The 14636-nt window shown below is 42.0% G+C and overlaps 1 protein-coding gene and 1 long non-coding RNA gene across 19 annotated transcripts in view; one reads left to right on the forward strand and one right to left on the reverse strand.

Moving 5' to 3' along the window:
• The window catches only part of TRDN (triadin), a 165248-nt gene that overhangs the window by 121396 nt on the left and 29216 nt on the right, over positions 1-14636 (reverse strand). For all 18 annotated transcript variants that reach the window (XM_080999612.1, XM_080999605.1, XM_080999610.1 and 15 more), the window contains 3 exons: positions 12242-12379; positions 9791-9820; positions 7365-7394 (listed from right to left, as the gene is read on the reverse strand). In XM_080999612.1, coding sequence (XP_080855738.1) covers positions 7365-7394; positions 9791-9820; positions 12242-12379 — 198 coding nt within the window. The remainder of the gene's footprint in view (positions 1-7364; positions 7395-9790; positions 9821-12241; positions 12380-14636) is intronic.
• Positions 7310-12990, forward strand: LOC308473916. Its single transcript, XR_013984397.1, has 3 exons — positions 7310-7438; positions 10749-10805; positions 12856-12990. It is a non-coding gene; the product is annotated as an uncharacterized lncRNA (long non-coding RNA).

Below are 14636 nucleotides of genomic sequence, written 5' to 3' on the forward strand. Positions count from 1 at the left end.
TCACCTGTCCTGTAGACATTTTGCTGCTGCCTTCTGAACCACATTTGTTGCCATCACTGTTCTTGTCCCCTCGGTCTTCCAGTTTAGTCCTTTCAACATCTTTGGGGTGTTTAACAAATGGATAGTGAATGAGCACAAGCTGCAACACAACACTCATGTACTTGGCACAAAAAGTCAACTTCTGCTGACTTCTGTATGAAAAATGCATTGGCAATCAGCCAATGTACATTCTGGATTCAGAGCAAGCAGAGAGCAGGAGATAGAGGGCATGTGAACATGCATGTTGACTGGCACATGAAAAACATGGAGCATCTAGAGGATGAATAAGCATGTGTTTAGAAGATGAAGAAAACTAAAGGATGAGATCAAGAAAAATAAAAGATGAGATTGAGAAAGAATGGGTGGAAGAATGGTGGTGGTGAAAATCTTTAAGAAACAGAGAAATACCATAGCTAAAAACAAAGACAAAGTGTATTTGTATAGGTTAGCAGGGTTAATTTTGTGGTCGCAGTCACAGTGCCACCCTCCCCTAGGTAGTGACTAAAGAAAGGTGCAATAAAATAACCAATCAGACGATGATCTTGATTAAAATGGCCATTAAAATGTAGGAGGAATTTGGCCCAGGCATTGGGTGTATATCCATCCCTGCCTCCTTGCTGGAGGCCTGATACTTTTTCAGGGTAAAATATACTCAGAGTCGAGAGTGGATTCCATGCTCTTTATTTAGCTCATAGTGGTGAGGAGGAATGAAAGTCCCCTCAAAGTATTTGCTTTATATACATTATTTACACAATGGGCTGCACGTGATTGGCTAATTCCGGAATTCTCCTGTAGGCCAATCAGGTTGTGGATTAACTTCCATCTGGAGCTGGATTGTGTGGCTCCTGCAGACCAACCATACTGCTGCATTGTTCTAGGACCAATCAGACTGCTGCATTCTGAATCCTATTGTTCTAGGACTAATCAGACTGCTGCATTTTGGATCCTATTGTTCTAGGACCAGTCAGACTGCTGCATTTTGGAGCCTATTCAACTCAGTACATAACACAGGGCCATGTCAAGGATTATGGTTTCCCCAAGATGGTGATCTACTGAGGTGACTGTCCTAAGGTCGCCACTGGAAGCTCTATGGCCTGTCTGCCCCCACACTTGGCTTCTGGACAGAGACTTCCACCAAGACCCCTCTAACAGCGTACCCTGAATACGCTTTGGGTTCAGGACAGGGTGATGCACCACTTCACCCAAAAGGGACTGCACTGTGGGAGACACACACAATCAGCTTTTATGCGTTGGCACTGCCCATCTGGGGGACCTCTGATTGGCCCGTTTTGAACTTAAGGAAGTCGCACCCTGTGACCCTGCTGGCTGGGGAATTCCCAAGGGACCAGCCCACCACATGTATTCTGGCTGCCAGGAATGGTAGCTGAGGGTGAGGGACCGCAATCATTGCTCACCCAAGAAAGGGGTGAGTGGCCATTTTGGTCTTTTGAAGACACAGAATTACTTTTTTGTGTTTATAGCCCGTCAAATCTGATGTACAGTGGGCAGATTTGCATTCAAGAAACATTCATGTAAATGCCTGTTATGACTCTAAGCTATCCTCCTAAACCATAATAAATGACAGAGCACCTCAACTTCCTGTAGAAACACACAATGCTATTTCAATACAGGAATTCAAAAAGTAGATAAGTTATTGGTTTTAAAAAAAAAGGTAAAGGACCCCTGACAGTTAAGTCCAGTCGCAAACAACTCTGGGGTTGTGGCGCTAATCTCGCTTTATGGGCCGAGGAGCCAGCGTTTATCTGCTTCCGCAGACAGTTTTTCCAGGTCATGTGGCCAGCATGACTAAGCTGCTTCTGGCGAAACCAGAGCAGTGCACGGAAACACTGTTTACCATCCCACCGCAGCAATACCTATTTATCTACTTGCACTTTGACGTGCTTTCAAACTGCTAGGGTGGCAGGAGCTGGGACCGAACAATGGGAGCTTACCCTGTTGCAGGGATTCGAACTGCCGACCTTCCGATCGGCAAGCCCAAGGCCACACTAGATATTTGAAAGGTCACTTGACATGCAGCTAATCCAGAGTCCCCACTACATGCTACACTCCTCCATGTGACTCAGTATGATTGATTGCTTCCTTGTGTTCACTATCAGGCCATTCGGCTTTCCACAATATCCCACTGACATGATGGGAAAGCGACATGAGCTCCACCTTTGACTGGACTTAACCGTCCAGGGGTCCATTACCTTTAGCTTTACAGAAGATTAGAGTTTGTGATCAGTATATGCCTTCTTACTGCTGTGCTAGACGTAGTGTGCTAAGATCAAGCAGTTTGCTCTGTGTACCACAGTAAACAAAAATACTATGGCTGAGAATCTTAACTGTTCTAAAATATTTCCATTGCAGTCCTGGAACCATTATACAGTACACCCTTCCCTCCCTGAATTACTTTACTTGGAACCACTGAGAAGCAAACAACCACTTTCAGGTCTTAGAAAACCCAGCAGCTCTGTGTTTACCAAAGAGATAGTTGAAATAGTCTGACTTTATGATGCATTCAAATACAAGTCTATTTTGTTTTCAGGAAGAGAGCAATACAGATTTATCATGGATTAAGGCTTTACTGCTGAGAATTTTAAGCGATTTCCCCACTGGGGTGTAGCTCTATTGAAGCCCTCAGTGATGAAAATATTAGTGGCAGCAAGTCAAACACATCCCTTCTTCTCCACAGCAGCAGGTGTTTTGATTTGAGAGATAATAGTTTTGATTATTTCTTTGTTGGGCAATAAGGCAAAAATGGGAGAACTGCATGAAAGTACTTTTGATCCCCCAAAGGGGAACAAATATCACAACTGGAGAGAGACCCGTTGGAATGTAATGTAAAAGTGCTGTCTAAAATGCATAAAATATTATTGGAATGGGAGACAAAGGATGAGCAAGTAAAATCCTCAATAATATACTGGCAATAGATATTGGTCATAATACAGACAGGGAAGCATGGGACGGATTGTGGAATATGGATATAAAATTTACAGCATGTTATGATCTAAGAGAAAATTATATGAAAATGATATACCGATGGTATCCAACACCAAGCAAATTGGCAAAAATGTATAAATCTAAATCAAATAACTGTTGGAAATGGAGAAAGAAGGTTCTTTTTATCGTATGTGGTGGTCTTGTAGTAAGGTTAAAGCTTACTGGGAAATGAAGCATAATGAAATGAAAAGGATGTTTAAAATACTGTTAGTAAAAAAAAACCCAGAAGCTTTTCTTTTGGGAATTATAGGGACCGAACTACCTAAACCATATAAAAACTTATTCATGTATGCTACTATAGTGACAATAATGTTACCAGAAAATCCTATGGCCTTGGGATGGTTAAATTCAGAGCTAGCCTAACAGTAGTAGCAGTCAGTGTGGAAGGGTGGTGGTGTTTTCCTGACCTGTCACTGCCATTGGATACTTACCAACAGGGGGAAGAGTCAAACATGAAGGAGGTCAGCATGGTGCACCAGCAGTAGTACTGGATTGGCTCTGCTGGCACATCTGCACTGCACCAACCTCCCTGCCACCTCATCCCTCCCTGTTACCCTCCCAGTACAGCACAGCGATGCTGGTGGCAGAAGGTCAGGTAAACACCACCATCCTTCCATGCAGACTGCTACCAAGGCTGCATTCACAGGGCAGTTTATTCCATTTTCATGATGTTTTCCACATTATAGTAGAGCTTCCACACAATGTAAAAGCCTTTTGCTCTTCTGTTTCCTTTCTATTCTCACACCAGCAGCTATATCTCTCTTCCCTGTACCTTCCTTAAATTCCCATCTAAGAATTCTGCATAACATAATTTCAGCATGCTGCCTTCTTTTTGCCTAGGGTGCAAAAAGAGAAGAGGAATTTAAGCTACACCTCCTGTTTTAATTAAGCATACTGTTTTCTTTGACTGAACATGATAATTTCTTTGCTCAGGTGTGGTCCTTTACTCTAGATGTGCTGCTATGGTACGGATGGATCCATGCTGGATTCATTTATGAAGGACATTCATTTTGTGTGTTTTTTGCCTGATGCCTGAAAGGTGGCCACTGATTTCAGGAAGCCTCCCCATGCACAGTTATGCACTACAAAAACAGTTATGCAGCCCTCAGTCTTCCAAAATAAAAGTGTGTATATTTTAACACAAAGTGCTTTGCAGGAAGATTCACAAAATTGCCTTCCGGTGAGTAGTAGTTAAGAGGCAGCAAGCCCCCATTGCAGTCCACGGTAAAAGCAATTCACATACAAAAAGAAGCACAGTGCCATATGGAGATATAAAGAGAAAATCAGCTAAACTCTGAAAGCACTAAATATGCAAATTGGGATATTCTTTAGAGACGAGTGAATGGAATAACTAATTACCCAAATGGTGCCAACATCAGCCATACTGGCAAACTCTATAAAACCCCACAGGTTTCAGGAGAGCGTTGTGCTATTCTAGTGCTTGTATTTTAAGTGGCTCTGCAGTTTGAAAGAGGAATTTTGGATTTAGATAAGGATTGGTGTTTTTTGTTGGCTGGTTAAACAATTTCCATAAACATGAACATTACCAAAATGTTACTGCCACCCCTGAATATTATTTAAAGATTGTTGAAGTGAAAGGAGAATAAGAGTTTTCAGTCCTAAGCAGGTGGACAGAAAGGGGACAGCAGAATGTCAACAAGGTCTTAACATTTACAGGTGTGTGACACATAGGCCCTGGGACAGTGCAGAGGCCGTATAACATTAGATTTTGTTATGAAAGCAAAGCATTCTCAGTAGTCTTAATGGCATATTAATTTTATTTAACACCTCCTGCCTTACACACAGAGAAAGACACTTTTTCACAGAGCAAAAGATCAGAGGTGTGACTCTAATTCAGAAATGGGGAACTCGAGAGACATATTTCTTCTTGGGCAGCCTCCTGGATGGCAAAAGTGGGTGTGGCCAGACACACAGCACTTTCCATCCTCCATCCAGGCAAGCAATGGGTATTATCACAGGACACATTCTAGCCAGGTAAAATCACTAGAGGAGGACACAGAACAGACCTAACAAGAAGGGTAGCAGAACAGGCCAGGTAGAGAGGATTGGCAAACCACATTCAACCTCTAGGTCTGGGATTCCCCAACTCTTCTCTAAGCAAGAAAGCAGATTCTCAAGAGATTAACTGGCACTGCATATCCCAGTACATTACAAATCCCCTGATCCTCCCTTTTCCCCACCACCCTGCTCTGCATCCCATTGCAGGATTCAGCACACATTGCAAATTCACTTGCAAACCCACAAATCTCCAGATTACACTACTATGAAATGGCAGTATTCTGATGTTACAAGTACCGGTGTTAGCATTCTTTACTAAGAAGATCAAAAGCTAGGGAGAGGGCTATCATCATCATCAACAACAATTTGGTCCAAAGACCCACAACGATAGGGCTATCTGCGGACATTAAGCATCTCCAGGAATTACATTTCCAACTTGTTTTGGATGTATGGAAGTGAGAGCTGGACCATAAAGAAGGCTGGTCGCCAAATAATTGATGCTTTTGAATTATGGTGCTGGAGGAGACTCTTGAGAGTCCCATGGACTGCAAGAAGATCAAACCTATCCATTCTGAAGGAAATCAGACCTGAGTTCTCACTGGAAGGACAGATCCTGAAGCTGAGGCTCCAGTACTTTGGCCACCTCATGAGAAGAGAAGACTCCCTGGAAAAGACCCTGATGTTGGGAAAGATTGAGGGCACAAGGAGAAGGGGACCGCAGAGGACGAGATGGTTGGACAGTGTTCTTGAAACTACCAGCATGAGTTTGACCAAACTGCAGGAGGCAGTGGAAGACAGGAGTTCCTGGCATGCTCTGGTCCACGGGGTCACAAAGAGTCGGACACGACTAAACAACAACAACAACTTGTTTTGGGAAAGATTTAATTTCCAGGCCTTTGCCTAGGTTTTTTGGTTTATGGAAATGAAAAAAAGTTGGAGATACAGAACACCCACTGGAAAAAAGTTATCTGGTCTTGATGTTCTTTTTTATTGAAATTGATATGTTGCTCAAGCAGGAAGCTCCAGATTCACCTCCAAGCATTTTGATGTGTCACAATATGTGGAAATGTTATTATTATAGCTGTGGGCAGGGGTGGGGTGGGTGTGATACCTTAATATTCGGTGGAACTGACTGCCATTCTTCATGCATTTACATCTTAATGATTTCAAAGAGTAATGGTAATGGGGTAATGGATTCCAATGGATAATGGATTTCATGAATCCATAGCACTTAATTTTTAAAAAGGTCTTTGGTCAATATTTATTTTTACTTTGGGACAGCAGTGTCAGAGTCTAAATGGCATCTCCTTATTTATAGCACAGCCCTATGCATGTTTACCCAGAAGCAATTCCCACTGAGCTGAGTGAGACTTAGTACCTAGGAAGTTAGGCAGGCTGATACAATAGGTATTAGAACACTGCAAGAAATTACAATAAATAACTAGTGACTATAACAAGCTTTTAAGCAGTAGACAAAGCCTGCATGTGGCCATAACTTTATCTATTTCTATATCTAGTTCTTTCTAACATCATTTATTTCCTAAACATTATAACTAGTGAGCCACACACCAAGTGATGGGAATATGTAGGAAAATATGGCTGTATGATGGAGCTTGTGGATGACTATCAACCCCACAACCTCTCTTCCCAGCTGGTTTTGGCCCACTTTTATTTCCCTTGTTCCTCTCCTCTTCCACACTTGCTCTCCATTCTCTGCCTCATCTTGCCTTTTCCCACCTCCACTTCTATTTCAGCTGTGGCCTTTCCGTCTGAAGTCAGCCACCAATGTATATTCAAATATAAGCACAGAGATGAACTGTAGCTGGGTTAGAGGTAGCCCTCTACCTCCTTGCCCATTTTCTTGCTTTGCCTCCTTGCCCATTTTCTTGGCCTCTACATCCTGCAGCTTGTCACTTCCTGCCCCCCTTTTACTGCCCTTGCCACCTGATAGGCCAAATTAAATATCTTTTAGCCATTTTGAAATTTGCAGAATAGGCCAATTTAGCAATTGCTGTTTAGAATGCTTGGTCATGCAAAAATGGATATACTGGCTGATGATGTCACAACTGCCCTTTAACTCGGCTCTTAACAGTTTTAACAGTTCTCTCTCAGGCAAAATCTCACATGTTATCCAGATATGTTATATCCACTCTACCATTGTTATCTTTCTGAAGGTAGCTCTCTTGCCCATGGCAGTGAAGCAGTTCAGCAGGGATAAGGCTGGAAAATAGATCCTCTCATTTTTGAACATCTGAAATTTTATAGTAGAAGATGAAACTAAACTAGCTTTGAAATTTGCTTACCTTTCTTTTTGACCGGTGGTTGGATTCCTTCTAAAAAGAGAGAGAGAAAAAACATAAAGTAAGGTTAGTTTGCAGTTTAGGTATATTTCAATTAACTGTTCTTCTGCGTTCCAGTCATAAGCTGTTCATGTAAAAGTAAGTTATATTGGATCCACTTCTGTATGGATAGAGGATGAGGTTATGCATTAGTGGCTACCTTTTGTATCTGAGACACTATGCTGAGAAACACAAGCAGGAGATGGCTATTGCTCTCATGTTCTCCACAGGCATTTGGTTGGCTACTGTGAGATCAGGATGCTAGACAGATGAGCCTTTGGTTTCACCTAGAGCGGATCTTCTTATGTAGAGTCAGGGTACTAATTGCCAATGCTTTCTCTTTTACCATTAAGCACTGCTTTAGTATTAGTATCTCTGAGATAGTGAGATAGGAACTGATACCTGGGCACAGAAAAATATACAATAATGTATTAGGAGTTGGCCAGACAATAGAACAGGGATGGGAAACCTGTGTCCCTCCAGCTGTTGTTGAACTCCAACTCCCATCAGCCCCTGCCAGCATGGGCAGTGGTCAAGGATGGGAATTGTAGTCCAGCAACACTTGGAGGCAGGCCACAGGTTCACCACTACCCCTGCTGTCTACCTATCTCAGCTCTACATTCCCATCTAGGGGGAAAATGCAGAAATCAGAATGGCTCCCCTTGTGATCATAGCTCTCCTGTCTGAAGTTTTCATGATGGCAGGAGCTGAGCCACTCTCGCTCTGCTACGCTCTCACGTGTCACTTGAACTTGAATTCTCATTGTTGTCTGATTCTTCCTACCTCATTCTTACTTCCTCTTAGCTCAACAGATTCAGTATATTACATTACTCCTCTTCTGTGCCTTAAATAGTTGTGTAGGAGGGAGATCTTCAGGAAGCTGATATTTTCCTGTCATAGTACTTCAGGAGAAGTGACACTTGTTATGTTATACGATGTGTTATAGGGTTAGATCCAGACTCGCCTTCCATTCACGGAAGAAGGACTGAGATCCAGCAGAGGCTCCTGCTGTTCTTGAGGGTCTCCCAACCCCCCCCCCACAATAGTTTTGTTTGTTTGTTTGTTTGTTTTGAGGATCCAGTGGGCTGCAGGGGAAAGAGGGGAATTAGTGAATATTCCTCCCTCCTTTTCTTCCAGTAGAGCATGGGTAGAGTTCTGGATCAAGCCCACAGTTTATTTCTTTGCTGACATTCAGCTAAAAAAATTGTGTCATGTATATTCAAAATTCAAACATACAGCAAATTATACTTGATACTACTTATTTTCCTTCTGTATAACAACAAGAGGAGCAGAAGGCATGTCCTCTGTTGATTCTGGCAACCATGTTTCCTTTCCATCCCTGCTCAGTATATTGTATTGTGTTCTTCAATCTTGGATCCCCCATATTTTACTGCAACTCACGAAATCCCCAGCCAGCTTAGCCAGTGGTCAGGGGTGGTAGGAGCTCCAGTCCAACTACATCTAGGAACCCAAGGTTGAAGAACACTGGTATATTGCGTTGTCTCAAGGCCAGGTATAAGCTTTGAATGATAGCACAGGCACACTTTTGTGCTAATTTCTGTACCATTTAAATTGTCCCTCTTCAGCACTCAGTAAGGTGTCCTGTAATATCAGGGACCAAGGCTGTTGGTGCCAATAGGAGGCTGTTCAATCCGATTGAAAACTGATCAGGAACCTTTAAGGGCAGACTTTCCCAAATCAAAATGTGGGTTTGTTTTCATTTCATTCTAGTCTCCCCTCTGTTCTGTTAAGATAACAAGTCCTGACTACTTGAGCAATGAGTTCCCAAGTATTTCTGCCATGCTCTTTTGCTTGTCAGTCTGTGTATTTGTTCAAGGGACTTAGGGAAACAATCTCTCATTTTTTCCTGCTTCTTTGGGGCTTATTGCCTATAACATCTGGAAAATAGGCAGAATCCAATATGCTTTTTCCTAATACAGTGAATGGGGTGGAGGGAATCTGCTCTTGAATTAATAAATGCCAGGCTGCTAAAGATATGGGAACTCTGCCAGAAAAAACAAACAAACAGAGCAGTCTAATTCAGGTGTTGTTATTGCAGGTTAGCATTGCATAGGATGCTCTGAAAATGAACTCTAGTTGCAAACCCTTTGGAGCTTAGTAGCTTGTGTGCATGTATTGTCTCCATTAAGCGGTATCCCTTTGACACTCACATTCAGCAGTCCAGCTTGATACTCCGTGTGTACAGCACAGGAACAAACTATCCAGCATGCCATGCAAATGATTTTAATCTACAGAGAGGATGCTCAATTAGTAGAAAGATGTATGTAATTAGCAATAAGCACTGGCAGCATACAGCTGCATTGTTCCTGCCTAATACCCATCTAATCAAACAAAGCATGTGACCTTTTATAAAGATGAGCAAAACCAACCTTTTATTTTCAAGGAAGGCGCCACTTCACCTAAACCAAGAGAGAAAAGAATAACCAGATGAATAGCAGCATAATCATATATTAGCAATATATATATATAACTCCATCTGGGTTATCTTCATATTTAAATGCACTCAAGCATTATGAGTTGGACAATGAAAATAGAAAGACTGAGAGATTTTTATTCTGATGCTTCTATTTTCATATATAGATCAGGGAGTTTGTAGCTTTTTTTGGCTCACACATAATGAGAGGCTTAATGGGAGTTTGAACATTATACCCATGTGGGTCAAGATACATGTGGGTCACATACACTGGAACTGCCTCCCACAATTTCCTATTCCAGTTGCACTCTTTGTGCTCCCCCAAAGGTACCACTCCCTGAACTCAGGTGGGGTGAAGGGACTGCAAAATTCCCTACATTTTTGGATCCCAAAGAGAACTTTGATGCCTTGATAACTTGAAATGTGAAACTGCAAGAACTAGTCATCGTGTATTGAGTCATCACATATTTCCTCCTAAATTTAGAATTACCGAAATCCAAACAGACCATCCTTTTTAGAATGTAGAACAAAACTAAAAATAAAATAAAAATGTATTCCATGCTAACTCTTAAAAGGTGTAGGATCTCTTTCAGATTCAGGGCTTGATAAAGTTAATCTCCCAATTCAGATTTTCTAGGTGGAGTGGTTCATAATGTGAAGTTCTTAAAGTCATAAAAGTAGCCCTGAAGTTATTGTTCTGAGCTGTCTTGGTTTTGATAAATTATGACAGGCTTTCTATAATGTTCACGTTTCCCTTTGCAAGTATGTTCGCATTATTGCATTACCTTTGTGTTTATTTCATGATTTATACATAGTATGCTTTTCCCCAGAAGCAGTTTCTGAGATTAGAGCAGAGCCCCAAAAGCCTATTGTTGATGCATTCAAAACTAAAAAATTAAAAATTCTATTTCAAGTTTGCCAACTGCAGAAGTACACCACAGAATAGGGTCTAGTGTCAGCAAGACCTGCTGGTTAGTATTCACATGTAATTCTTATTTAAGAGCTTTGTGGTGGGAAAACTGGGTACTATTTCAAACTGATGAATCTTATTTGGAGGAACCCATTTTTTAATTCCAGCTGGGTTTTAATTGTATTTCTTTTGAAGAGTGCTTTCTGAAGCTACAAAACAATACAGTCATACATCGAGTTGAATGTGCTTCGGGTTGAGCACGTTCGAGTTGCGCTCCACGGCAACCTGGAAGTAACGGAGCGCATCACTTTAGTGTTTTCGCCACTCACGCATGCACAAATGCTCAAAATGATGTTATGCGCATGCGTAGAAGCGGTGAAAAGCGACCCGCACACGCGCAGTCGCATCTTACATTAAGATCCCGTTTGCGTCCCGAGGTATGACAGTAATGACTAGAATCACAGAATTGTAGAGTTGGAAGGACCCATGAGGGTCATCTAGTCCAACCCCCTGCAATGCAGGAATCTTTTGCCCAATGTGGAGCTCAAACCCATGACCCTGAGATTAAGAATCTTATGTTCTACTGACTGAATAATAGGCATTACATACGTCACCTGTGACCCAAGTACCTATCCACTACAAAACTGATTATCGTTTGATGTTCCATTAACAGAGTGTCACAGTAGACTGCAGTCAGGGGTAATGCATTTTAATTACAATCCTAAAGCAACAGAAACACACGCCTACAGAGGCTTTTGATTATTTTGCCCAAGTTGCTGGCTATGCTTACCTGCATTGCAGGAGTTTTTGAAGTGAAATTAACAAAAGGTTTTAAAAAGTGCTAGTTATGTGCTAAGGAGTTCCATTAGAGTTGCACAGGAGACAACAGATATCAGCTTTTTACTTCTTCTGTTTAAGTAGCCCCTGTCACATTGCAACAAAATAATCAAAAGTCTCTTTGGGCTTGCAGAGTTAGTTGTGCAGTTTCCCTGGATTCCGGCCAGTGTTTTTATTGCCTAGACCACAGGTAGCACATTAGAACTCAACCGCTATTGTCAGTTCCAGCCACAATGCCAACTACTACTCAATATCAAATACGAGGTTGGTCTTTGAATTCTAATGTATCCAGTGGCCATTCATTGCTCAAAGGGTATACAAAATTAAGTAGAGAGCCTTGGGAATAGTTGCTACTGTTCCTTGAAGTTAATTCTTTGGCTGTATGCTTGCATTGTACTTTTCCAGTTTTTGTATAATCTAGCACAACTAGAGTTTTAAGTAAAAATAACGGCAACATTGTAATTCTGGCCTCCTTTCCATAATTGGAGTATTAAATACCATACAAGAGCTGTTCAAATGAGAGGTCAGCTGTCAGGCTATAGTGGTCACTTGATGAATTCTTGCCTCTTAGCTATCTATTTTGCTTGACCCTACTGGACGGCAGGATAAGAATGGAGCTGTACAAAACCAATCACTTGAAAGCATCTGGTTAAAGAATACCTCTTTCGCTCTCATCTTCATCTTCAAATATTAGGTCGGTCAATAATGAAAGAAAGCCATACACCCAGTCTGTTGTCTCTTCCACTGCACCATGTACGAGTCTCAGTGGATCAGTGGTGAGCTTGTTTACAGATTGCCCTGAATGCAAAATATAAAGAAGAGAAGTTTGGGAAATAAAACACATTAATTTGACTGACTGATTGATAGCCTTTTGATTAAAAAAAGTTGAATTCTCTAAAAAGTTGACTTTGATGAAGCAATCCTAAATGTGTGGGTCCTTTTCTTTTGTAGACAACAGATGTGATCCACAAAAATGTGAGTATATTTAAGGGCACCAATAATTTGCCCCTGGCCAGATATGCTAAATACACAGGCAGATTGTTGCCTACCTGATACCACAGACCCTGTTTTGGATCAGGAAGAGTATCTTTAAAAAGTGAAGTGCCCTAACAAATAATCTAGTTACCATATGACGACTTTACTGCCTCAGCTCAGTTCCTATAACCTCAGGGTAGCTAAGATCAGAAGGTACGTTAGTATAAAGCCAATTGGCTTGTTGCTGAATTAGTGATTCTGCCATCGCAGGTCAACTTCTAACAGATATTCTTCTTCAGTCTTCCAGGAAACAAACTTTCTTGCTTCCCATTCCACAGATGGATACAACCCGAACCAATTTGCTGTTTATTAAAATGCCACATGGATTCTATTTGCACTTCTTCAGAGAACCAAAGCTTTGGCCTAGAGGCAGCCTGTCTATGTATCTAGCATAGATTGGAATAAACCATTGTTATGCTTCCATTATTTGTACAATACTGTATAAAACATATGGAATGAAAAATAAAATATAATGAAAAATAAAATCTGATTAAGAGAATTGTAAGTCAGCTGTGATACAACTGTGCAAAGGGAGGAGCCTGCGGAAGGCAGAACTGTGGTAAACAAAAGGGGAATAGCGCTAGGAATGATGTGTGAGATATACGTATGTACATACATACATACATACATGCATATATAATCCTGGGTGTCCAGGTTCGTAGGTCATCAATAAAACAATAAATCACCCAAGGCCAGTGAAGTTCACTCTTTATTCAAGGGAACAAATCACAGCTCAGGCCTAATAGTCTCAGCAACTCTTGCCAGGAGGTCTTGTCCCAATGAAGCAGTTGCGAGGACTGAAGGTCCACACCTTTCCTCCGCTCTCTAAGGCTCCTCCCCTGCTTCCTTCCCCAGCAGCTTTGCCTTCTTGCCTCTTGTTCTTCTGCCCTCTTCATTTCTCTGTGTGTGCTGGGATACCAGAAGGGAGGAGAGCTGGGTGCAGCAGGATGAAAATACTCTCTGTCTTCTTCCACAGCCTGCCTACACTCAGCTTCTGAGTCTGCACTGCTCTCTGCCACCACCTCTTCCTACTCATTGAACCCTGTTGCCTCTTCTGCTCCTGACACCTCTTCCTCCCAGTCTGCTTGCTCTTCTCCCTCTGACCACTCACAGTCGTCCCACCACAAATCCCCTGGCTCTGAGCCTTTTTCCCTTGGGGGTTCCCTAAAGGGCTCCCCAGCTTGTGCCTCTCACCACTACTCTGCATCTAGACAGTCCATGACAATGGGTCACCTGTCTTCTGCTAACACAAGCAGTGCAATCAAGGTGTATATGCAGACTCTTATTCGTGCCTCTTAATAATGTGCTTGTAATAGGAAAAGACAAGGAGCGTTGGGCTGCCCTGAAAATCAATCAAGCCCACTGAGTGCTCAAAAACCTTTGAGGGAAGTTCAGAGTGTTTGAAAGGAGCATTCATATTGCCCAACTGATGCATTTACTTGCCCAAAGTGGTGGTGGTGGGGTTTCACTGAAGGGACGACAAGTGATGGGGTAAAGGGTTGGCGTAGCAGGTGGGAAAGGATTTTAAAGGTGAGGTCTGTAAGGCTTCTCCTCTTTCAAGCAAATTATAAAGGCAAAGTCATTTACAGATGGGGATCACAGGGATTGTAGTTCAGCTCAATGATGCCCCAACAACAGAAGACATGGCCAGAATCACTTATCATAAGGAGGAGAGGGGTGTATCTGCATCACTTGCTACCTCATCCCGTTTCAACATGGTTATTCTTCCCATCACCTTGTCCTTGGGAGAGGGGAACAAGGTAGCAGATGGTGCAGGGCTTGGAGTGAAAGCAGAACTGAAGTGGGGAGGCAGCTCAATGTTGGTTGTGTGCCTGCCTTGAGTCAAGAATTCAAGCAGGAGTGTTGAATTTTCAAACCCACCTTTAGTTTTTAGCCTTACCAATCCCTATTATTATTATTATTATTATTATTATTATTATTATTGTTATTCTGCTCAAGCAAGATAACCAAGTGCAATAGAAAATAGTGGTTCAGCAACTGCAGCGCTTCTTACATTTGT

This window comes from Podarcis pityusensis (genome assembly GCF_964106645.2).
Source record: "Podarcis pityusensis genome assembly, chromosome: 3".
In the NCBI taxonomy this organism is placed as follows: domain Eukaryota; kingdom Metazoa; phylum Chordata; class Lepidosauria; order Squamata; family Lacertidae; genus Podarcis; species Podarcis pityusensis.